The sequence below is a fragment of the Polistes fuscatus genome, unplaced genomic scaffold (assembly GCF_010416935.1).
Source record: "Polistes fuscatus isolate 324 unplaced genomic scaffold, CU_Pfus_HIC Scaffold2, whole genome shotgun sequence".
Classification (NCBI taxonomy): domain Eukaryota; kingdom Metazoa; phylum Arthropoda; class Insecta; order Hymenoptera; family Vespidae; genus Polistes; species Polistes fuscatus.
Genome location: NW_025113096.1, coordinates 1,912,948 through 1,938,340, shown reverse-complemented (window position 1 = coordinate 1,938,340; position 25,393 = coordinate 1,912,948). Strand labels below are relative to the sequence as shown.

General features: G+C 26.7%; 5 protein-coding genes across 16 annotated transcripts; 2 read left to right on the top strand and 3 right to left on the bottom strand.

Moving 5' to 3' along the window:
- Window positions 1-456: 456 nt before the first annotated feature.
- On the bottom strand, window positions 457-10,406 carry LOC122516690 (vinculin). Of its 10 annotated transcripts, XM_043634697.1 has the most exons (21): window positions 9,520-10,401; window positions 8,308-8,415; window positions 8,035-8,180; window positions 7,660-7,936; window positions 7,381-7,581; window positions 7,067-7,307; window positions 6,762-6,994; window positions 6,436-6,456; window positions 5,933-6,299; window positions 5,426-5,854; window positions 5,261-5,352; window positions 5,079-5,172; window positions 4,484-4,528; window positions 4,203-4,322; window positions 4,034-4,105; window positions 3,540-3,563; window positions 3,092-3,216; window positions 2,772-3,011; window positions 2,596-2,686; window positions 2,333-2,368; window positions 457-1,407 (listed from the first exon to the last, which is right to left on the bottom strand). In XM_043634697.1, exons 1-21 carry the CDS (start codon window positions 9,574-9,576, stop codon window positions 1,238-1,240), a joined length of 3,189 nt encoding a protein of 1,062 aa, XP_043490632.1. In that variant the 5' UTR covers window positions 9,577-10,401; the 3' UTR covers window positions 457-1,237. The 10 variants fall into 10 exon arrangements, with proteins under 10 accessions (XP_043490632.1, XP_043490635.1, XP_043490634.1 ...); XM_043634700.1 differs by lacking the exon at window positions 2,333-2,368; XM_043634699.1 differs by lacking the exon at window positions 3,540-3,563.
- Window positions 10,407-10,535: 129 nt separating this feature from the next.
- Window positions 10,536-11,536, bottom strand: LOC122516691 (U1 small nuclear ribonucleoprotein A). Its single transcript, XM_043634709.1, has 2 exons — window positions 11,300-11,536; window positions 10,536-11,226 (listed from the first exon to the last, which is right to left on the bottom strand). The coding sequence occupies exons 1-2, from the start codon at window positions 11,534-11,536 to the stop codon at window positions 10,768-10,770; spliced, it is 696 nt and encodes a 231-aa protein (XP_043490644.1). The 3' UTR covers window positions 10,536-10,767.
- A 196-nt stretch (window positions 11,537-11,732) lies between these two features.
- Window positions 11,733-12,991, top strand: LOC122516563. Its single transcript, XM_043634473.1, has 3 exons — window positions 11,733-12,271; window positions 12,364-12,568; window positions 12,642-12,991. Exons 1-3 carry the CDS (start codon window positions 12,114-12,116, stop codon window positions 12,831-12,833), a joined length of 555 nt encoding a protein of 184 aa, XP_043490408.1. The 5' UTR covers window positions 11,733-12,113; the 3' UTR covers window positions 12,834-12,991.
- On the bottom strand, window positions 12,774-13,768 carry LOC122516564 (28S ribosomal protein S18c, mitochondrial). Its single transcript, XM_043634475.1, has 3 exons — window positions 13,420-13,768; window positions 13,123-13,330; window positions 12,774-13,025 (listed from the first exon to the last, which is right to left on the bottom strand). Exons 1-3 carry the CDS (start codon window positions 13,552-13,554, stop codon window positions 12,934-12,936), a joined length of 435 nt encoding a protein of 144 aa, XP_043490410.1. The 5' UTR covers window positions 13,555-13,768; the 3' UTR covers window positions 12,774-12,933.
- A 518-nt stretch (window positions 13,769-14,286) lies between these two features.
- LOC122516466 (eukaryotic translation initiation factor 2 subunit 3, Y-linked-like) lies at window positions 14,287-23,759 on the top strand. 3 transcript variants are annotated; one of them, XM_043634287.1, is made up of 9 exons: window positions 14,292-14,514; window positions 15,397-15,460; window positions 15,732-15,842; window positions 21,075-21,308; window positions 21,396-21,554; window positions 21,743-21,972; window positions 22,111-22,255; window positions 23,169-23,338; window positions 23,417-23,759. In XM_043634287.1, the coding sequence occupies exons 1-9, from the start codon at window positions 14,443-14,445 to the stop codon at window positions 23,651-23,653; spliced, it is 1,422 nt and encodes a 473-aa protein (XP_043490222.1). In that variant the 5' UTR covers window positions 14,292-14,442; the 3' UTR covers window positions 23,654-23,759. The 3 variants fall into 3 exon arrangements, with proteins under 3 accessions (XP_043490220.1, XP_043490223.1, XP_043490222.1); XM_043634285.1 differs by lacking the exons at window positions 21,396-21,554; window positions 21,743-21,972; window positions 22,111-22,255; window positions 23,169-23,338; window positions 23,417-23,759 and adding an exon at window positions 18,089-19,767 and having other exon boundaries at window positions 14,287-14,514; window positions 21,075-21,291; XM_043634288.1 differs by lacking the exons at window positions 21,075-21,308; window positions 21,396-21,554; window positions 21,743-21,972; ... (1 more) ...; window positions 23,169-23,338; window positions 23,417-23,759 and adding exons at window positions 18,089-19,180; window positions 19,296-19,386 and having other exon boundaries at window positions 14,287-14,514.
- Window positions 23,760-25,393: the final 1,634 nt, after the last annotated feature.

Here is a 25,393-nt window from a genome sequence, read left to right as displayed (position 1 = left end):
CAACAATATTTATATTTACTTTTTTAAAAGAAATGTTATAAAAAAGAAAGAAAAAAATGATGTTTTAAATATATATATATATATTGCATATAAACCTTGTGTAAACCTAGTCTTTTATTATTCATTTAATTAAATTTCTCTTATTTTTTTAGACGAATCAAATTGTATTTATTTCTCCGATAACCCTACACATATTATATATATATATATATATTTAAAAAATTATAGAAATATAATATTACTATTAATAGAGATGACAATATGTTTTCTGATATATAAATATTTTAAAAAATAAAAGTATTTATATATTATTTAGATAAAGATATACCTTGTAAAAACAAAAATTTATATTTAAATTACATATTAAAAATTATTTTATTGTACACAAAACTACATGAAGTTATCGTAAAATATATTTGTTAATTTTGATAAATATAAATCTAGTTATTATAATTATTTTTTTAATTTGTATTATAGGCCTGTTTTAATATATGTGCCCCTCGCTACAGTATTTATTATTATAGTAAAGTATGTGTGTGTCTTGATTATTTAGATTAAATATAATTATTTAAATTGCACGATTATTTCATAATCAAGATTTTACTCAAATTGCTTCATATATTTGGTATAATAATGCTTAGAATTGTTACTTTGTATTTTAGGCAACTATAATATTGCACGCGTTAGCACCAGTTGAACGATGTTTTAATGAAATTACTATAAAACTATGGAGGACTTTTATGTGAGTAGCACATATTTTTTTACAAAAATATAATTTCTTATTGCTCTAATGTGATTATGCACATTTTCTACCCCGGTATAGATCAACATAAAATATATATATACAAATAGCATCTAATACAAATTTCGCATAATATATAATTTGCAAAAATATATTGTAGTACTCTAATTTTCGTTATTTATGTGCAATATGTATTATGAGAAAATTGACACTATTTCTTTATTTTAGTAAAAATCGTGATGATGACGTAAATAAAATCGTGAAATTCTATAATAAAATATTTTTCCCCCAGGAACAAATAACTAATGTTAATATTAAAGTACTAAAATAAGGTGATTTTTTTCCTTTCTCTATATGAAGCATGTAGTATTACATAGAAAGAAATCTATCTAAATAATATAATATTCTTGTTAAAAAGAAATAATTAAATTTCATATAAAAACCTTCATAGCACTTTAGTGTTTCTGATCTTGTACTAATGTATATACTTTCATTTTAATATTGGTACCATGGCTGACGGCGTACCCAACGTAATTTCATACCAGAAGCAGTACGAATCTTTATACTTGCACATTCTGCAGCACGTACAGTTTCTTTGACACTCTGCATAAGATTTTGAGCATTTCCGACAAGCATATCAGTTGCTTCCTGATCTTCTTCCGTACCTGTATCATATTATAATATAAATTAATATGCCGTAAAATAAAATGATTATTAAACAAAAAAAATGTCTATAAATATTAATTGGATTATTCTATAAACATAGTTTTTAAAGTATTACTACTAAATAATATTATTACTGAATATTCATAAATTATGTGCTTATAAAACTTACATTAGACTAAACAAAGAATTAAGTGCTCTAAATATTGGGGTGACATGCACTTTTATAAAGTATATAATAATAAAAAACTATAATAATATTAAAAATATGACAAAATAATGTAATCAGTCTAAGATACTGAAAATTTCTACTTCTTTTTATACATTTTATAAAATACTGTCTATTAATATGTAATATAGTTATTTAATATACAGGGTGAGTCACACTAATTCTTGCCACTAAAATAGCTCCTAAAGTATGATAGCAAAAACGTTTATAGAACCAAAGTTGTATATATATATATATATCTATAAGGGATAATCACATTTGCTATTGCAGTTATATATTCTAATTATAAGAATAAACTTACTGCACCCAATTAATTCGTCTACACCATGGAGAACACAGTCATGCCAATGGCATAGCATTAAACGTTTTTAGTAACACATCAAAATATAATTAGTTTACAAATAAAAAAATATATAACATTTTTGACTATTTTTATTGCATCCATTTATCTCTAATATTTTAATAACACTGTTGCTTATGATTTTAGATTGTTTTAAACCTATACTTGTAGTCAGTGCTAACGCAATAAATAACATTGCAAATTTGTGTGTTTGCGTATTAGAAGATGCTAGATTTGCATGCATTTAATGAAATAATTTCGAATATTAATTAAAAAAGGTAAATTAAAGAAGATAAAAAATGACGAAAAGAGAAACAGGTGATATATAATATCAAGCATAATTTATTAATTCTTTTACCATAAAGCATCAACTCTTCCCAGCTAGGGAGCATCTCTATGCATAAAGAATTTCATTTTTTTGTTAATATAAATAGCTATTAATATATATAAGTGATTTTCCTACAGAAATTTTGCGTTCTCATAGAAATATGTAAGGATTATTATTCTTATTATTATTATTAACTTATAGTTAGTTTCAACATATGAATATTCTTGGAATTTTAAAGAAATATGAAGAAGATTTTAATATTTTTGTAAAAAAAAATATTTTAAAAGACATACCTTGTGCTCCGAGCATTGTAGCTTTTACTGTAGATAAAATTTTCAACTGTGTTCCAATAGTTGGTATACGTTCACAAACTTGAAGTAAATTCTGAAAAAAGAGCAATAAAATACAAGAAATTATTATTTTATAAATTCTACTTTAATTAAATAATTAAATAAAAATGATTACATACCGTACGAATACGTTTATCAGTACATTCTCTTGCAAGTTCTTTTGCAAGATGTGTTACTTCTTGAGAAGCTTCGGCTATAGCTTTAGCACAAGCTATAAGATCTCTTTTATTTCCACCTTCTCCTCTAACTAAACCAGATAATTTACCCATCAATACAGCCATTTTTTTAGCTGCAGCAATAATTTCATTATCTTTGCTTGACCACTGTCGTACTTCTTGATGCAATCCGTGTGCAGCCATCTATAATTAAGAATTTCCTAACTGTGATTCTTCTTATTTACAAAACGATTTAAAATTATACTGAACAAGCGAAAATGTACCATTATTGGTTGATTTGGTTGAGGTGCATGCATAAACATTTCATCTTCGTCATCCGTTTCTGGAGGAGGAGGTCTTGGTGGCGGAATATCACCACCAGGTAAAGGTGGACGCGGTGGTGCTACTTCTAGGAATAAAAATTTTATTGTAATAACATTTCACAGTAATAACTCAATATGTTTGTTTGCAATATTACAAATAATATTGTTGAAATATGAAACATAAAATAATTTATACGTTTATAAGAAAAAAAAAAAACACAAGGAAACCCAATATTGCAAACATTTCCAAATTTCGTATCACCATGATCTTAAAATGAAGAATACTGTTCTATAAAGAAACTGAAACATAAACATTAAATATCTTCTCATGCTATGAAGTACATATTGTTAAATTATTGTTAGATAACTTGCTTCCATTAATTCTATTAATAAATACATTAGTAATTACCATCATCATAATAATCAATATAGCCTAGATAATTCCATGTAGCATGAAAATGAAGAAAAAACATATAGTTACGTAGACCATACAAAATTAGTAAATATTTATTAGTTACGTTAATGAATAATTATGGGTAGCTATTTTAGTCAGAGGAAAGAAATAAGCATAAATTGAAATTAATGAGATAAATGATATTAAATGTTTCTATACATATAAAGTTAGTAAACATGAACTTATGATATGAAAATGAAATAAATAATTAAATATTAAAGAAACTGTTTTTCTTTAAACCGCATTTGAATCTTATATATTGCATAAAAAGTAGTTGCAAATAATTTAAGATTCATTTGTTACTATTTTTTAGAAAATGTACAAATTATACATGTCAAATAAATATTCCCTTTAGATCTAAACACATGCTTGATAACAACAAATAAAGAAAAATTAATCCCAACGATGTAATCATTCTTTTTTTTTCGAGAACAATTTTTTTGATTTACCTCCAGCACTAATTGACTTTTCCAACTCGTTTTCAGAAGCCAGTTCTTGATACAGGAGATCTGGATTATCTCCTGACAAGAGAATATAATTAATTTCAATTTTAAATAACTTGTTTAAAATTTACAATTTCTTTTCTTTTTTTTCTTTTTTTTTATACTCTGTAAATACCTCCACGTGCCCATTTTGGTAACGGACTGACAGAACGATGTTGTGGTTTATTTGAACCTAGTGTGGGGCTGATCACGCGTAAATTGCTGGGTGAGGGTTGATTTCTCAAAGGCTGACCAACTATCATTTCAAAAATATTTACGAACGTTTACTTTTTTTAAATCTATAAGACTGTGGATTATTTTCTTCTCATACTATTTTATCATAACTTTCTTGTGGTATATATCAAATTGATATCATAAAATAAATTATCATGCATAATTTCATGCCTATATAAGTACCTTTATCTGTGAAGTAATTATATTGTTGACTTGGCATTTGTTCCTCTGTAAAGAACATATTAAATTTCTATATTACCCCGTGAAATTTACATTTTAACAAATTTTATTTGCTGCAAATAACTTCGTTTTTTAAAAACGAAGTGTAATATCATTTCAATATTTATTGAAGTCTGTGTTGGAAGTAGAACAAGATATATTCATACTTTAATTTTATATTATGTACATTTTGAAAAACAGTTGTATAATGAAAGTCTACTATGTAGTTATGTTACTTATTAGCCACTACTCCTTCACCTGACTATATACAAGCTATAATTTATATAATTACTATACTAGAATATATGTTTAGAGAACTTATGTATTTTTTTTTCTTTTTTTCTACTGCGTTTTTAATCCATGCTTGATTTTTGTTAATAATTAATATTTTCATTTATATACAAAAAAAATGTGGAATAATGATAATGAAAATGATGCATTCATTTTAATGCAATCAATTACTATTCTAATACTCTTTTTTTAAAAAAAGAATATCTATTTCTATTAAAAAAAAATACATTCAGAACGAATATTAAAGAATTGATAATATAATACGTACCATCGGTGATATGCAATTGAGACATTGCTGGTGGTTGAACCAAATCTGGATGTACTACAATAGCCTTGTGTACTTGTCCAACATTGGATAAAAGCTATATGATTGTAAGTAATAAAAGTGCAACAGTTATTACATGAGGAATATTTCTATAATGTAATTTTGATTATACAAATAACACTTACAGCACGGTTGCTTTCTCTCCAATGATATGCTGCAGTGTTATCATTAGTATTGATAGTAACATATTTTGCACTCTGGATCATTGGGGCAATACCTGCATTACGAAGTTGGTTAATTATTGTCAACAAAAGACACTAAATTCTATATTATATAATATAATAACTTACTATTTTGTAGAGCATCAGTTGCTTGATTAACTCTTTGAATGAAAGCAGGATCCTCGCTATTATCACTTTCTTGTTTAGCTACGAGTATTACCCTATCAGCCAATCTTGCAATAGCAGCTGTATTATCAACCATTTTTTGTGGATAAGATTTTGCAATAGCTTCTTCACAAAGATATGTATGCTTTTGCATTTGTTCTTCTGAAGTTCTAATAAAATCGCCACTATCGGTTGCTTCATCGCACAATGCTCTTGCTCGCTGCATAGTTTCAGCATATTGTTGTCTAAGATTTTCAAAATGTTCATCAGCTGCTTTGCTGTCGGGATACGTCATACGAATTCGGCCAGCATTTACTAATTGAGGTGTTAATGATTCAACTTGTGAAGCACTTGCAGCTAATGCCTCAGCTAATTTTTTATTACCTCCACTTCCTACAATTATTTATGAAATAAGATAATAAGTCACATAATATAATGACGATGCTATGTCGTAATGATGATGCTACATACCACCAGCTGCGACCATCCTAGCCGTTTTAGCTGCTCTATTAGAAAATGTTTGAAGAGCATGAGTTTTGGCATTAAAGTTTTGGTCTCTTCCAGGTGTATCTTCTGGTGTCAGAACAGCATCGGTAAATTGTTTTAAAGGTGTCGTAATATCGATGAAATCTTCAACCACTCGTGATACAACAGCTTGTTGTATCCTATTCTTTAGCTCATACAATTTATGCGATAATTGACGTGCGATTTCTTGAGCTCTTGGCGTATTTCCTTGACCATGAGCACATAAATCTCCAAGTTGATGGGATAAATTATCAACTTCATCACATAATTGTAAAATCTCTACTTTATGTATGCCAGGTAAACCTTCAGCAACCTAAATTTTACAATTAAATTGATTAAAAAAGATTTGAAAAGGTTGTAATATTTAAAGATATCAGACACCATATAAATATATCTATTTAAGATCTAATACATTTTGACACTGTAATATAAATTTATTCATGACTTACATTCGCTACATGCTGTTGGTTCTTCCCATTCGAAGCATTCAAGCAAAATATTAAATCTTATATACGTAAAAAATAAAGCAATTAGAGGGATTGATATTACTCAATTTGTATCATACATAATATAAAAAATTATATTATAATTCATACATTACAAAAAGAAATATTAAAAAATAAATGTTTTTGGTACTTTATCTTAAAACAATTATTATTGGATGTAAGATATTATTATTAAGGATAGCAACGGAAAAAAGCATGTTCATTACGAATAATTTTATTTAATGTAATCACCATCTAAGCATGCTGATGATTCTATACAATTGACATACCTTTTTGCCTTCATGTATTATCAAAGCTATAGCTTTTTGACCAAGTCCTTTATCATCTTGTTGTGGATTTAGGAGCCATTTATTAGCTTGTTCCAAACGACCTGCGACAGTATGTGCAGTTTGAGCTGTTCCTGATTTGTCAGCAGCTACCAAAGCAGATGCCACGCAACTACGTAATTCATTTAATTTTTCCTTAATACCACGTGCCAAAGCTTCTGCTTGAGGTGTAGTTCCTGAAATAATTAAAATCATTATAATAGTGCATCATGCATTACTAAATGTATGTAGTAAATGTATAATCAAACCTTTTTCATTTTGACGCAGTTCGCATAAAGCTTCTGTCATAGTAACTATTTGTGAAGCTAATTTTGATAGTGGTTCTGCTTGAGAAGGAGAAAGATATCGTTCAGCTAACCTTGATGCTTGTTCCACTATTTGTCTAAGACTTTTTTCTCCTACGCCTCCACGCAAAGCGAGCCCATCATCCAACCAATCATATGCAGCACGTATTCTAGATTCTATAGCACTTTGTGCCTTTTTCAAGACCTAATATAAAAATTTTATAGTAACTTTAGTTATTCTATAATTAGTGAATAATAATATAATCAATAAATCATACTGTCAATTGATCAGCATCCCATTCTTCTTCGTCATATGTTGTCAATTGTAAAACTCTGATTATTTCATTAAGTTCATCAGACATTCGTCCACTTAAGTAATTACGATTTTCTGCTGCTTCTTCAGCTCCTTTCCCACCTTGGGAAATGATGTGAATAAAAATTTTCATAGAACAGATGAGGATTGGTGCTAAAGTTTTCACCTGTAGATATATAATATTTAAAATAAAATAATATCATCATATTTATTAATTTTTCTTAATAATAAGGCAAATAATTACCTGCTCTAAACATCGTACGAGAATTTCTCTATGAACCTGATGAGTTAATTCTTTTTCACGAGCGCTTACTTCTCTCGATACTTTACTCAAGCACGGACTTAAATTTTTAAGGAAATGAACCAAATCTTCCATTGTTTCAATGACTTCAGTAACAGCTAAATAATCCAAAACCCGTTTGCATTCTCTTATTATTTTTCGTACTTCACTTTCATCAAAACATAATAATAAGGAACTAGTTCCTTGCAAGATACCACGAGAACCTTCTATCAGTTTCTTTCTATAAAAGAAACATATATACATATACATTTATGTAAGATATAGTTTTGAATGCATTATAGAGATATTCTGCAAAATGTTTCTATATTTATTATTTACCTAGCAGGTCCAGAATAAGGATCTTGTTTTAACATTGCGGATGCTTCCTCTAAAAGACGGGAAGCACCCTCAACACGCTGCAATGCTGCAGGCATATCTTGCTTTAGCAAAGCATCATCTGAAGAATTTATTGTTTCTTTGCCAACCTGTAATTTTATTATATTATATAATCAGTATTATATTTAATATTTGATATCTTATTTACAATTTTATTATTAATAAAATGAAACAAAACTACTTTAAAAAAATTTTCTAAATAGATTTAAAACTTACTTTTATCAAATTAGTCACCGCCATACTAACTGCCTGTACAGGCTTTCCCAAATCTGGCATTGCATTTCCATCTTCAGCTTCTTCATGTAAAATGACAAGTCTTGAAACCTAGACACAAAATATTATACAAATAATTAAAAAATCTTTTATATTTAATTTTATATTTTCTTCATATATAAGAAAAGAATTTTACAGAGTTACCTCTATAGCTTAATTGCTCCAAGCTTATAAAAACATAATATTAGAATATATTTTATTATATGCATATGTATGTTTGTTTATTTATATTCACATACTTATGCATTACTGTACAAAATTTTATTATTAATTTTAATAAACAAATATATATTGTAATTCTGTTTAAACAACTACAAATTATACTATGCAACATTTATGGAATTTTATGAATAGGAATTTAATTTATACATCATGCTAATCAACTGATACCATTTTTGGTAAGGTTCAGAGTTTCATTTTCATAAATCTAGTAGGCACCAAGGTCTTTTAATATTCCATGGCTATTTCTAGAAGAAGAGGAAGAATGGTGTTGGGGATCATACGAAATGTATGTATCATGATATTATCGTATATTATAATATAGTAAATATCTTAAATTTTTATAATATACAATCATTTTTGTTCCTTAAAATAATATTTTTGAAATTATGTGTAACAGTTATTAATATTCTTGTTTTAAATACATAAAATCTGTTACTACTATATGATATACTATTTTTGAAAATGTTAACTTAGCGTTTATGTCATTTTCATATAAATATATAATTTTCGATTTGAAAAGATAGAAAAGATTTTATAAATCATGTAAGTATGATGCTACAATCTTAAAAGTGAATTTAGTACATATCTTTCATGACCACAGAATGATGTCACAGTTCTATATAAAGTAACACAAGTGTTACTGGGTAAATTTAAGAAATAGTTTTATATCACGAACTATTGTAATACAAGTAAATGGAATAATTCAAAATTGAATGATGAAATATTGATTCATTTATTTTTCAGTTTTAATGTTTTAATTGCAAATCTCTGTGTGCGTATATATGTGTGTGTATATATATATATATATATAATTTTCATTTGTGTCAAATATAGACAGGTGTATATATATATATAAAATGATTTGAAAAAAAATATTTGAATAAAAATTTGAAAAAAAGATTAAATGTAATCATTTGTTATAAAATATCTTACCTGCTGTGCGACTGGTTCAAGAATACTTTCTATAGTCTTTGTGTGAAACACCGGCATATTTTCGACTTATTACGTAGAAAATAAAAAATAAAAATAAAATCCTTAATCTCTTATGACTAAATTTATAAAAACCAATACGAATAATAAATAATTGTTGACAGGACCAAAATCTAATATAAGAATAGAAAAAGTAAAGTAAGCGAGCGTGACCAAATGACAGAACAACTACAGTATCACTGAATCATATAACCAGAGATGGTATCATCTCACAAAATAGTAAGCATTGATTACAGTTTATTCAAGATTGCTAACTGCAGTTACATTTTTGAACGCGATGCAAAGGTTTGATGCAATGTTCGCTCGATAATTATTGAAGGTAAAACAGATTTTCTTATTACCTAACTTATTGAAAAAATACATGTATTGTTACAAATTTGTCTTAAAATTAAATTTCACTGATAATATTTAAAAAAGTACACGAATTTGTTGTTGAGAAAGCACATTAATTATAATAAAAAGTATTTTTTATTGCATTTTTGCATATTGTTGCATCTTAACAGAACGCGCTTTACTCAATCTAGATGGCACTATATTGGATCAAAAATTATAAAACATTTCTATATTCTTCTATTTAAATTATCTTATTTTGTTGTAAAATTCATAATTTCTTATATGTATAGTTAGGCCCTTTATTTTGAAAGTAGCCTAAGTCCATTTGTCAATTGTTTGTTGTTAATTGTAGTAACATGTACCACCTGGAAGTGCTGTTATAAAAAGCATTTTGCAAAAAAATAGAAAGATAGACTTAGGTCAGTTTCAAATTAAACGGCTTAATTATTGAATTATTAATCCTTTGACTGCTAAAGGCGTATATTTACGCTTTCACAAGTCTATCAATATATGCATATATATCAATATATATGCATTTTTTTACTATAACACCTAAAATTTACAATTTAAATTAAATAAATTAAAGTAGCTTAAAAAGTTGCTTAAAATGAATACAAAAATAGATATTTTAATTTATTTGCAATTTTTATTTTTGGTCTAAACTGAACGGAAACCTGTCGGTCAACACTGACGTGTTAATAATTATAAAGACTTCTTATGTTCAAGAAACTGTATTGTATAAAAATTATAGAAATATAACTACATATCCAGTTTGATAATTTTTTCATTATTTCTATATTTAATGTTTACACGTGTTTTTTATTTTTATCAATTATTTTAAGATTAAAGTCCTTGTAATTATTTCTTTGCAAAAGATATTTTCATCGCATGCGAAGGTGTAATTTTAAATCCTTGAAGTGCATCTTTGGCAGCACCCGATTGAACCTCATTTTCAAACTCTACAAAAGCAATATCATGCCGATTTGGCACTAAGCGAACTTCCTTAAAACCAGGAAATTGATTGAAAAGCATAGATAACATCATTTCACTAGTTTCATCAGGAAGATTTGTAAGGAACAAAATTTGATTCGGTGGTTGTTCAGGTACAGCTGTATTAACTAATCCTGGATGTTGTGGTACTCCAGGATGATATCCAATCTGCTGTGAATGTTTCGCTTGTTCTTTAGCACGTTTCTTTGCACGTTTTGCTTCCTCATCCGCAGCTGGTAGTACACGTTTTGGTTTTTTAGGACGTTCTGCGAAAGTACCTTTCATTTTAGCAATTAAGTCACTATCTGTCTTTGCATACTGTATCCTCTGAAAATATAAAGCAATTATAATATATAATAAAGCTTCTTTTTTTGTATAGATATCTAAATAACATACATACCATTGGTTTATCATAAAAAGGAAACCCTTGCATAGATCTTAAAGCATTCGTCGCACTTGCTATTTCTTTAAAAATTACAAATGCCTGACCACGCATTTTTAAAGTTTTTAGTGCTACAATATCTAATATCTGTCCAAATTGAGAAAATATAGCATATAAAGATTTTCTTAATTCTTCTTTCTTTATCTTCTCATTTAAATTATTTATGTAAATTGTATTATTTGGTCTGATATCCATAATTACTGAAAAAAATTATTATTATTATTATTATTACATATAAAGAATAGAATTTATAACTACATAGGAAATAATATTATATTTAATAAGAAAAAATATCTAATTCACAAAATTTGAATAACCTTCAAATATCTCAATGTTATTCTGAAATATAATTACAAAAATTATTAACCAATATAATAAGATTTATATACTTACAAAATAAATGTTAAACTTTTGTATTATTTAATATTTCACTAAATAACGTTTCTAATTAATATTTTTATCAGCAAAGGAAAACCGACATAAATATCGTTAAGAGGTTAGAATAAAACACAACAGATTGAATGCGCGTTTTAATGTCGCTGTATGTCAAACAACGCTGATTGGACGCAGACTATTCGTTATTTAACCTATACGTAATTTATTTAAAATTAAGTTGACTCGTGGATTCAGAAACAAGTATATTTTCTTGGATCTGTCATTTAGAAAATTAATTTGATATAATATTAATTATTTTATTTGAATTACATCAAGTCAGTATTAGTTTCTGATAAGTTATGTGTTAAATAAACAATAACAAATTAATTATTACAAAATGTGTGAAAAGACCACAACTTCAGCACATATGAAATTGAAAAACAGTCCAGCAGTAAACAAACCATTTCGTTCATTATTTAATAACAATCTTGATGTTACTCCTAAACGTAAATCTAACGTTGAAAGTTCGGAAAAAGTAAATATTAAATCACAAGTGTAAGTAAAATCTTAAGAATTATATTTTATATAAATATGTATATATATATAATATTTATTACATAAATAGTTTCATATTTAATATCAAATAGGGACACTACTAAACGAAAATTGTCACGAGAATTGATTTTTACCAAAAAGATACGACTCGATGTTGAAGAAGAAGATATGGAAAATGTGAAAATTGATGAAAGCATAAACGTATTTCCAAATGATTATGAAGAATTAGAAAAGAGAATAATAAAAAAACAGAAAGAAATAGAGACCTTAAAAAACGAAATTTCATACTGCAGAAAGGTATGACTTCTATATTATTACATTATTATTTTTTAATAACATTAAATGTAACTAATTTGTTAAATAATTTAAGAACAATTCCACTGATTTGGAAGTGGATATTAAACAGTGGAGATTTGCTTGTCAGGATGCTCTGGAAAGATTGCAGAAAGATTTAGAAAGTAAACGAGGACAGGTAATGACTATGGAAGAAATATTATCATCGTTGGGTATACCTAAGACTTTAGTATATTATTCTACAGAGAATGACATGTTTATTCAATAATGAAATATCATATATTTTTTGTTAATTTTATTATAGTACCTTGTGTATAACATAAAGTTACTATATTGTTGTTAACAAAATCTAAAGTATATATTTTATATTAATATTTATGCGGTCTCAATGGACGATCAGGATTAAATAATGGTGGATCGTTTACATATCTTGGGTCTTTTGTAAAATATCCCATTAAACCTCAAAAAGAAATATTTATATAATATAAGTGATTAACTAATTAACATTTTATTTTTTAATAAATTGTTAATAATAATAACAGGTTCAACAATTTTACCTGCATTTTGTGCTTTTAAGATTTCTCTCTCAACTTTTTCTTGTTTATTTTTACATAAACCTGTTATATGCTTCCCATAAATCCGTCCAGTATATCTACTTTGAAACTGTGATAGTAATCGTACATTCTTAAAATTTGGTTCTATATTTAATTTGCATAATAAACATTGCTGTTTTTCTTTTTTATACGGATTTATAGTTAAATTAGGCTGTAATAAACGATAAATTTAATAAGATGATGATAAAAAGAAAGACAAAAATACAATTACAGTTATTTCTAACTAATCATATCTTTTACCATATCTTCTTCCTCTGATAATTTCTCATTTTTTAACTCATGGTTTGAAAGACTTCCTACAAATCTGTTAGAATACTGTCCTTCCTTTTTTATAAACTTTTCAAGAACTTTTCTAAGACCACTGTTGCGTATCATTTTCTAGGTTATGCTACTATACTTTTGTGTAAAATAGATTTAAAAAAGTTGAAAAATTCAAAGTTCCTAAAGTATACACCTTAAGTAAACCATTAATCAAAGAATTTTGAACGATCATTCGAAATTTAAAGTTAAATTAATTAGAAAATAAAAAAAGGATTTTAAATATTTTTTATTGGCAATAATAATAGTAATAACATTATACACTACCCAGTACTAAAATATCACTATTAAATATCCCTATGCTCAATATTAGAAATGACACGTAAATACATAACAATTATTATTTCATCACTTTTATAAATCCTACGAATTAAAAAGATATTTCAAATTTGATATGATGAAATTGAAAATTCTCTTTATTATAATGATTCAATGATGAAAATAAGTGTGATTATCGTTTAATCGCATGGAATTTTGTGGAAAAAGTCATTTCATTTTATCATTCAATTGATTTATTTATTTAAAAAAAATGTATTTCACAATATTTAATTTTTATTACATTATAAAATTAAAAGAAAACTAACGGAAATTTACATAGAAATTGGTATTTATATATTTCGCAAATTTCTTTATTATTCTGAACAAATAGTTTATTTATCGATACATTATTAAGGTCTACTTATATTATTATTGTTAACAATTATTATTCATTAAAAATATTATATTTGGTATCTTAAATTACATTAAACATTTGATTTCCGGTTAGTAAAAGTTGCTTTCAATGTTAGTATTTCATTGGATTTCCGGTTAGACCATCTAAAATTTGGTTTATTCCAGTGAGAATTTTCTACAGTACATTTTAAGCTAGACGTAACATTGTTTCGAGTCCTTTTACAGTGAACCTCGCGTGTTGATAATTTATTATATATCGTATTATTAACAATTATGGGGGGTGAAGAAGGAATAGGCGTGACAACTGGCCAACCTAATTTATATAAACAAGATCTTTCAAAGCTTGTAAGTGAGATCATATTAATAAAGTTATGTCTAACGGTTATTTCCATGCGTACTGCATTTGATTTAACCTTACTTTTCAATTTTCGATAGAAACAGCGACGCCTCAAAATATTCGGATAGTACAGTATGACTTAATTTTTAACTTCATATTTTGGTTATGTATAATGTGATCGCCCTAATTATTATTTCTAGCAATAGGTCATTTATTAATCTTGATAAACATATATAATTTATTTTAAAAATTTACATATATTTTATAATACGAAATAATATTGTAGTTTTTGCTTACGAAAGTATTCGGATATATATTAAATATCCTTGTTAAGTTTCTTTTGGTAACCCGATACCGTATGCTATAACATTAGAGAATGAATTAGAAAGGTAAATTTAACAAATCCTCATTTTTTCAATAGCTGAATTAATATTTAGCTCCGAAAATAAATAGGCAAATATAACGATAAAATATTTTTTTTATATTATAAATAATATGTTAAACAAATTAAGACATGTTTTAAAATAAAATGCTTACACTACGAAGTATTAAAACTATTTTCTAAATATTAAATTGCAATAGATAAAAGATAAATAAACATTGACCGAATTTTGTTTGGAGTCACTGTATCTAATTATGATAAATTCGTTAATATTATATACTTTTCTCTCTTAAAACTTACTAACATTGATATATATATAGTTTTATTTATGTTGTGTACTCAAAGCATATTGTTTACGTTCAATTTTATAGTATTATAAATTTGTTTGATTATTGTTATTATTATTATTACTATTACTGTTGTACTATACTATATTATTAAAAATTTATATCTATAACATATGTTTTGTTATATATTTAAATAAATTAATTTTTTGTGTACATTTCAGGATGTCAGTACATTAACTGCTTTATCTCGTGAAGTTATTAGCAGACAAGCTACAATAAATATCGGTAAGTATATGGTAACAATGTTAAAATATTCTAGATACTTTATTTTAGTAGTAAAGTATTGCATCATAAAATAAGAAGATAACACGTAGGTGGGTTGAAAAGTTTTCAATCTAACATAGAAACAATTTTGTTCTCTGCTAAATTCATTTTTATTATTTTCCAAAAATAAGTTTCTTTTTTGTTGAGGCTGAAAACTTCTCAACACACACACACACTCTCTCTCTCTCTCTCTCTCTCTCTATTAATTATTTATTTATATTATTTTTTTTAGGTACCATAGGTCATGTAGCACATGGAAAATCTACAATTGTTAAAGCAATCTCAGGTGTGCAAACTGTACGCTTTAAAAATGAATTAGAAAGGAACATCACTATAAAACTTGGTGAGTATGAGTTTAATTAAAATTTTATCGATTTAAAATTTTTATATTCATAAAATTCTGTTGTTTATAGTATTAACTTTTTAAAAGTTGTTTATTTTTTTCAAAGGGATTGGTATTTTTATTATATTACAGGTTTATTTAAAATAATGTTTTGATATATACAATTATGTATTACTATACATTTATTGATTACTTAATCATTATAAATATGCTTACATGTAGTTCAAGTTTCTATATTAGTGAAAAAAATATTTACTTACGGAATAGATGTTAATATTTAATAGTTTACGATTCTTTCTACAAATTTGAAATATAATAAACATTTTAAATATTTCTTATGGTGTAAGTAGCAGCATTTACACTATCGGCCAAAAGTTCGGTTATATTTATTGCATTCGTATTACATACTCATGTACAAGTTATAGATTCTATTTTTTAAACATTTACTTTTTCTTGTACGTGTTTTATATGGCTTTACCGTTATAAAAATCCATCAGATTCCTCAAATTGTAAGTATTTACAAGATTTTGTTCTTATTTTGACATAGAATATGCCAAAACTGGAATACCATGTATATAATAGCATTTTTGAAACCTAACTTCTAATAATTTAAAGATATTTCACATATATCTCACATATATCTCACATATATCTCACATATATATATACTCCTCCTTTGCTACTACTTTTTATTGAGAGCCAATATGGCACTCAAAGTATTAGTAAAACAAGTTGTTTTGTAGTAATTACCAGAGCTAGAAGGTAGTAATGATATTATTTTTGGTTTTAAAATAGTTATGAATAACTAAAATGTCGATGTTTTCCTGTTTCGATATTGATTATTATATTTCTCATCACAATTATTTTTTCAGTTCAAGAATCATTCTTTTTTATCGACTTTCTTTATAATTGATATTACTAAATATTGTAGTTGCGAGTTGCTGTATAATATATCGGTTATTTATAATTGTTTTACTAATAATTAATATTTAAATGTATATAATATAGTTATTTTCAAAACCTTTTCAAGCCCTGGTAATCATTATAAATACAGTTATCTTGCAATGCGTTGAATAATTTATGAATAATATACTTTATTATGGTAGAAAGTGGTTAAAAGTGTGAAGTATACTTGAATGTAATGAATATAAGGTAAGTAAAAATTTTAAAATTTTTCAGTTAAATTGTCTAGTAAACATTTTGTGTTTAATGTAATAATAATGAAATAATTGTAATTGCAGCATAGTTAACACTATGCTGTTCGCACGCGTAATCTGGATTCTTTTGTCTGGCGCCGGCAGGACTCGCTAACATTTGGTGTCACCGGCATTTGCTCAATAGTTTTGCACGGGACACCAACGTGATGTCACTGGTATTTGTTTGATAATTTTCAGAGGGCATCGGACGACATTAATAAATAATAAACTCTTCTAATGCTGGTCGAAAATGTACCTACGTGAAAAATACTGATCAATTTGATGTATTTTTGTAAGGTCTGAGAAAAAGAAGTAAAACAATTTTGTAAAAAGTGATAATTAAAAGATTAAAAAATATTAAATAATCTTTATAAATAAAAAAAAAGCAATATTTGGTCATATTCTAATATTGTAATAAAAAAATAAAAGATAATACTATGATGCGTGATAAGTGGCTGGATTATCTGATATTAGTGATAAATTGGACTATTTTTAAATTATCATAAAAATTATTTCCTTTAAATATTTTAAAATAATTTTTATTTATTAATTCAGAGAAATCATAGATTTATTTTCGATGGATTTTAAGTATATATTAAGTGTTTACATATGTTATATTATATATTATATATTATTTGTCTATAATAATTTTTATAGCGAAATTAATATTTGAATTATTTTATGAAAATAAAGTTTTCAATTGAAATATATCGATATTTACATTCATTTTTATTCTATTATAAAACAAAGTCTATATATATTATTTTAATCAAAGGTAATATTCTCGTTTATAAAATAGAACCAAATATATCCCTTTGATTGTAATGATAAAAATAGTTATTGTAAAAATAAACATAAAGCTTAATTAAAATATATTGAAATATATAATATAAATATCTAAATGCATGGAAGATCGAAGAGGATTAAAATGGTGTTTAGAGATGATGGTAACATGACGTTTAAAAGCGATTACACAATTGTACAGAATAACTTAAAACATGGAACTTGAATTCGGAGTGAATGACGCCGTTTAAATGTTTGGCATTACAGAGCATCCGGTTGAGAGACGCAGTAAGGAACAAGCAGATATACCTGGTGAAAGCTCTTCCATACCTGATAAAAGATCGCTTTCTCCTGAAAGCAACCAACAATGCTCGAAGAAGCCAAAAATCGACGAAAAAACCACTTTTTATCCAGACGGCAGTGAAGATAGTGCTAATTTACATCATAATTTAAGTAAAGAAGAAAGAAGATCTAATATATTCGATATAAATAATCGAAACGTGGAAAAATTTTATTCATCAAATACTGATGCACATTATTACAAAAGAAACACAAGATCTAACACTCCAATAAAGTGTGATTTTGCGAAATTTAAATTGAAAGAACTACGAATTGTTTTAACAGATATTAAATACAATAATCTGTATAATAATAACGTCAAAGTAAAAACTTCTAAAAAGGATATTTGGGAAGTTGAGGAAATTTTAAATAAGACAAGAGTAAATGGTGTTACGTTATATTTGGTTAAGTGGAAAGATTGGTCCAAGAATTATAATACATGGGAACCATTGAGGAATCTAACTAATTGCAATGAACTTTTGCAGAAGTTTGAGAATAAGGGGTCCAAATTATTGAACAAATTTAAAAGAAACCTTAATTTTTATCCAACGAAACAAGAGGTTCACCAATATTTACAAAAAATCAAGCAAAATGGAGAATTAATTGATTGTGCTTCAATAGATGAAAATATTATTTACTCTAAAATAAGTCAATTTTTTAAACTTGGTAAATCAAGACGACAAAAAATAGAGGCAAGCATTAAAGAGAACATCTTGCGGTTTATGTTGTGTGACTTAAGAAGAGAACAATTAGAATTATTAAAAGACTGGGAAAACGAGATGAATAGTATCAGTAAAGAAAAACCATTGATATTTGTAGAAAATTTAGTAGATCTTGAAGGCCCTCCAGAAAATTTTTTTTATATCGAAGATTATCTTCCGGGTGAGGGTGTAGTAATACCTGAAGATCCTCCAATTGGTTGCAACTGTGTTAATTGTGGTTCTAATACAAAATGTTGTTCTGTACAAAATGATAGTACTTTCCCATATACTTCGAAGGGAAAAATTCGTGTTAAGCCAGGTACACCAATATACGAATGCAACAAGCGATGTAAATGTGATATGAATTGTCCAAATCGTATTATTCAACGTGGTACTAATAGAAAATTTTGTATTTTTAAAACTGATAATGGTAGAGGTTGGGGTGTAAAAACATTGGAAAGTATCAAGAAGGGTTCCTTTGTAACACAATATGTGGGAGAAGTAATTTCAAGTGATGAGGCTGATAAACGTGGCAAAGAATATGATGCTGCGGGTAGAACATACCTTTTTGACTTAGACTATAATGAAACTGACAATCAATGTCTTTATACGGTTGACGCAGCTGTATATGGTAACATATCACATTTTATCAATCATTCCTGTGATCCTAACTTGACAGTCTATGGCGTTTGGATCGATTGTCTCGATCCTAATCTTCCGAAACTCGCATTATTTGCTACAAAAGATATCCAAAAGAATGAGGAAGTTACATTTGATTATGTGTTTCAACCTTTTAAGATAATGCATGAGACGGAGGATGATATTATTAAGGAAGAAAAAGAGACTGATGCGTCGCCAACAAATAAGATGGAAACACGACGAGACTCAGCTGATTTGAATACTGTTGTTAGTAAAGTTTTCTGCAAGTGTGGTGCTAAGAATTGTAGAAAGTATTTATTTTAAAGAGTACTATAAGAACTATTTATGAAAAGAAAACTTTTGTTTATAATCATAAAGATTACATTGGCGTGTGCTTATAGTTTAATTATTTCTCTAAGATTTTATCATGTATTATCAATTAGTTAGTATTTCAATAAGTAAAGTTATTATTATTTTTTTTTTATTGTTTTCATTCAAAATAAAATACGTTCATCATTAAATATTTTGCGAATGTAATAATGTATTTATTTCGTTAAATATATAAATAAGTGACAATTTAATATTGCATAACTTTACAATATCTTAAGGATATTAGAATATAATGCAAACTAAGTAATGATAACAGAATGAGAAAACGCATACTTGCAATTACTGTTATATTTTTATATGTAAAATCAATGTTTTAAAAATATTAATCAAGATTTGATCGTATTGGAAAAGAAATAAAAAATAGAAATACTGATGGTACATTATGACATTAATTAATGTTTGTGATGAAAGCAATATTTTATATGATTTTCGTATTATATCTTCTATGAAAAAATTGTGTAAATAAATAGAAATAATCTACACTATAAATATATTTAGCATATTAGCAATAGTACGGTTATTCCTCCATTTGTGCGGGTAATTTATTCCCCGAAAACAACGCTAAATATAAACTGTGTAAATGGATCCATAAAAAGCCGTTTAAAATAAGGATCAATCTCACGTTCTCAAGTATGTATTTAGCTTTTATTGGGGTAGAAAAGTAAATTTATACGATTACAAAAATAACGCGTATTTGTACAGAAAATTAATTCAATTCTAACGAAAATTGTATGTTTGTTATATGTAATATTGTGATGTGGTCGTTTTTACATGTTTTTGTTTAGATGAATACAATGAGTCGATTTCTTACAATGAATTATCATAAGAATTATTTAGGGTATGAGCGTGAAGAAAGAGATTTAAAACAATATTTTATAATCTTTTGATTATTATTTAGAGATGCGTAAAAGAATTTTTTAGTATATACATATACATATTTTTTATAACTTTTTATAAGCTTTATAATTTTCTTTATCTCGTATAGATATATAGAGCTATATATCTTATTATTTTTTATTTTTCTTGAAATTGTTTATATTATTTTTGTCATGTAATAAATTTAAAGACACCTTTATTACGCTTTATTTATCTTATTTTTCTCTAATATACATTTGTTTTTTTATATTCAATCAGATAAAATTTTCATTAATGAATTCTTCTTTTGAATTTTCAATTTGTTTTAGGATATGCGAATGCAAAGATTTATAAGTGTGATAATGAAAAATGTCCAAGGCCAGCTTGTTACATATCAGGAGGATCTAGCAAAGATGATTCCTTCCCCTGCTTGCGTCCAGTTTGTTCTGGACGATTTCAATTAGTTCGACATGTCTCATTCGTAGATTGTCCTGGACACGATATTCTTATGGCAACTATGCTTAATGGAGCAGCTGTTATGGATGCAGCATTACTTTTAATCGGTATCATTTATAAACTCAACAAATGTGTTAGATCAAAATTATAATTAATTTATTTGAGGTTGAAATAATTTCTTTTATTTTATTTAGCTGGCAATGAGTCTTGTCCACAACCACAAACTTCTGAACATTTAGCTGCTATTGAAATCATGAAATTAAAACACATAATCATATTGCAAAATAAAATTGACTTAGTAAAAGAAGCTCAAGCAAAAGAGCAGTATGAACAAATATTGAAATTCGTTCAAGGTAATATTATATAACAATATTAATTAGTACTAAATATATACATACATACAAATTTTTTGAATAGTATATAATAGTAATAATAAATAGTAAATAGTAATTAAAAAAAAGAATTAAAACATTAATATTTTGTCATCAATTATTCTTAAGATAATTGTCTATATAATTATTTTATATTTTAAATAAATCAGGTACTGTAGCGGAAGGAGCTCCTGTTATTCCGATATCTGCTCAATTAAAATATAACATTGAAGTATTGTGCGAATACATAACAAAGAAAATTCCGGTTCCACTTAGAGATTTTACTTCAGAACCCCGATTGATCGTTATCCGATCTTTTGACGTTAATAAGCCTGGTTGCGAAGTAGATGATCTTAAGGGTGGAGTAGCAGGAGGAAGTATATTGAGAGGTGTATTGAAGGTATTGCTTATACCTTTTTTTTATATCTATTTCTTTTTTTTAAATGTCACAGCAGTATTCTTGGTTTTTAAGATTTCTTTTTTATTTATTTTAAATAAATAATCGAAATAGAAAGAGAATATTTTTACATTTCTATAGGTTGGCATGGAAATTGAAGTTCGACCTGGATTAGTTTCGAAAGATAGCGAAGGGAAATTAACATGTCGTCCTATATTTTCACGCATCGTTTCGCTATTTGCCGAGCAAAATGAATTACAATTTGCAGTTCCGGGTGGTCTTATAGGTAAGTAATTTACTGTATTAATCACTTATTACTTAATAAAAAGTATTTTTTACAATATCCTTGATACATTAGATTCAAGTTTGCATTTTCTGTGATTCTAGAATAAGATAAAATATTAACGTATCTGTTTAAAGCAGAAAAATTGTGCAGAAGTGACATAAGAAATCTTAGATTCGAAGAGAAATTACTCAAAATGATGAAAACGATAAGAAAAGCATATTCAGGACGATTCTTGCAATTGAGATAGGCAACTGTTCTTTATTAAGTGAAAATAGACAAAATGATTAAAGAAAAAATCATATGACATAATACGTCCTCATTTCCTGATGAATATACTTTTACAAATAATAGGATGTTTAATACTATAGGATGTAAATTCTCAGCCCTATGAAGTAACGATATAAAATATTAAATATCTCGTAAATTATTGATATTTCTATAATTTTGGGTTAATACTTTTATATGCAGGGTAAAAAAAGAAATCGATTGGTTAAACAAAAATAGGGTTGCATTTAAGAATAAAATGCATTTGCACAAGGCAGATGCATTGGTACATTCATATAAAAAATAAGATCACAAGAAGTTAGGATATATTATGTCATATGATTTTTTTCCTATGTAACTTCTTTCTATTTTTACTTAATTCTTGTTATTACGATTTGATTATCAATTCTAATAATATATTCTCTCAATTTTCTTTCGTATGATTCCACATTTAGTTATAAACAAAACAAAAATCAATTTTGAATTCTTATTGTTTTCTAAGATTTCTTAAATTATATCTATGAAATTACGGAAAATTTAATCTTTTTATAAAAATGTCTTCATTTATATAAGCGTAGTGATATTAGTCGAATCTATTTAATTATGATAAATAAATTAAGATTAGTATAATGATCTATAATTCTTAAAGGTGTTGGAACGAAAATCGAACCAACTTTATGCAGAGCTGATCGTTTAGTGGGACAAATATTGGGAGCTGTTGGGGCATTACCTAAAATATTTATTGAACTTGAGATATCGTACTATCTTTTGAAACGTTTGTTGGGTGTAAGAACAGAGGGTGATAAAAAAGGAGCGAGAGTAAGATTATTATTATTTATTTTTTTTTATAATCTATAATTTTTATAATTTGAGATCTTTTATAATTTTTTTTCGTAGGTACCAAAATTATCTAGACACGAAGTATTGTTAGTGAATATTGGCTCCCTTAGTACTGGTGGTCGAGTTTTAGCTACTCGTGCAGATTTAGCTAAAATAAGTTTGACAAGTCCAGTGTGTACTGAAATTGACGAAAAGATTGCATTATCGCGTCGTATTGAAAAGCATTGGCGTTTGATTGGTTGGGGTCAAATTTGTGGAGGACAAACAATAGAACCTGTTCTTGATGGAAAATAATTTCATTAACTTGACAACAACAACAGAAATTTATTGTCTTATAACTTACCCTGTGGGTTTATAAAGTTGTAAGCAATATTTGTAATAAATTGTATGATTTATCTTACACGTTTTATTTTTATGCTCCATTATTTTATTTCTTTTCTTTTTCATTTAATCCTGTAGTGATTTTTTCTCTAAAGATTATAAATCAGTGATGACTGCGGCGCGCTCAAACTCAGCCTATTAAATTATACAATTTTATATTTGTATGTTATATGTTGATGTTCATTTGAGAACTTTCATATATATTGATGAACTTAAGTGGGCTTATATATACGCTTGCGTATATACGAAAGCATATGAAAATGAGAAATGCAAAGAAAATAAAAGCATATCTTCTGGCGATGCTAGTATTAGTTATAAATGGTTGAATTTAAACAGCTGTATGCGCTGCATTCAAGCATATGCACGTATCGAATGACAGATGAGATGAATCCATGAGTGTGATATTGTTTAAATCATTTTGTTCATCGAATACTTTTAATTATTTTAATAGTCGAAATTCCAAAAAATCTAATCAACATGATTCATTTTCGGTAATATCATTCAATTAAGAAAATTATATTTCTTTTAAAATTTTAAGTGCAGGATGCCAAGATTCGTTGGACATTACATAGGAATATCTTTTCAAGCTGAATTATTAGTAATGACTTTGTTAGGTTTGGTAAGATTTTTTACATAACTTTTGGATATAATGTTCTAAGTATAATCATAAAGATATATCTATCATCCTAAGAAAATTGATATATCATATGAAAATAATAATTCTGAAATCGTTAAATTAAATAACGAGATGATAATATTCCGAAGCTCAACAGCACATTGGAATGGCGTCCTTTTGACTGGTCCAAACAAATTGAAAAGATTTGGAATCTATCATTGACTCAACAGTATCTCATTTTCTATACAGATTTCGAATATTGGATAAAAACAAGTTAGTATCGAGATAAATATATTCTATATGTAACCTGATTGATATATTCTATTAATAATTATTTTCTAATTATAATACCAGTTTTAACATGGGTTGTTATTACAAGGAAGATCGTTGCTTATATTTATACATTTTTCTATATAATAAATTTTTATCCAATTTTAACGTGGAGTCGGCCAAATTTACTTCTACCATGGTTAATCATGAGTTTTTTTCAAAATCTTATCCTAAAATTAATCGTCATTATGGTATTCATATGGCTATGGGGTAGAGAAAGATTTTCTTCATTTCGAATGATCGAATTTATTCTCGTTGAGCTTCTTTCGCTAAGTAAGCCTGATTTGCATTTATCTTTATTAACGTAATATATATTAATATTCATAGATTGTTTAAAACCGTATTTACTAAATTTATCTATTAAAAAAACAACGATAACATTTTCAACAGCTAATTCTGCTTATATCTGGTATGCAATTGCATGTTCCTACATACAGTTAAGAAAAATAGAAAAAATTCGTAAGATAAGGAAAGTTTTGAAAGCAAAATATTCTATCACACATGATTTATTTTCCTCTAAGGAAAGTAACGTGGAAATAAGCAAAGAATCCTCGTTCGGTTCGTCTTCAGGAAGACATCACATGAGTTTACCAAATCTAAATGATGCCTTTTATCGTTCGATTTTTAACGATTGCAGCGATAATAAAATATTTAGATCGTTGACAACGTTGATGACCGTCAGCAGCTTTGAATCTGATGATACAGAA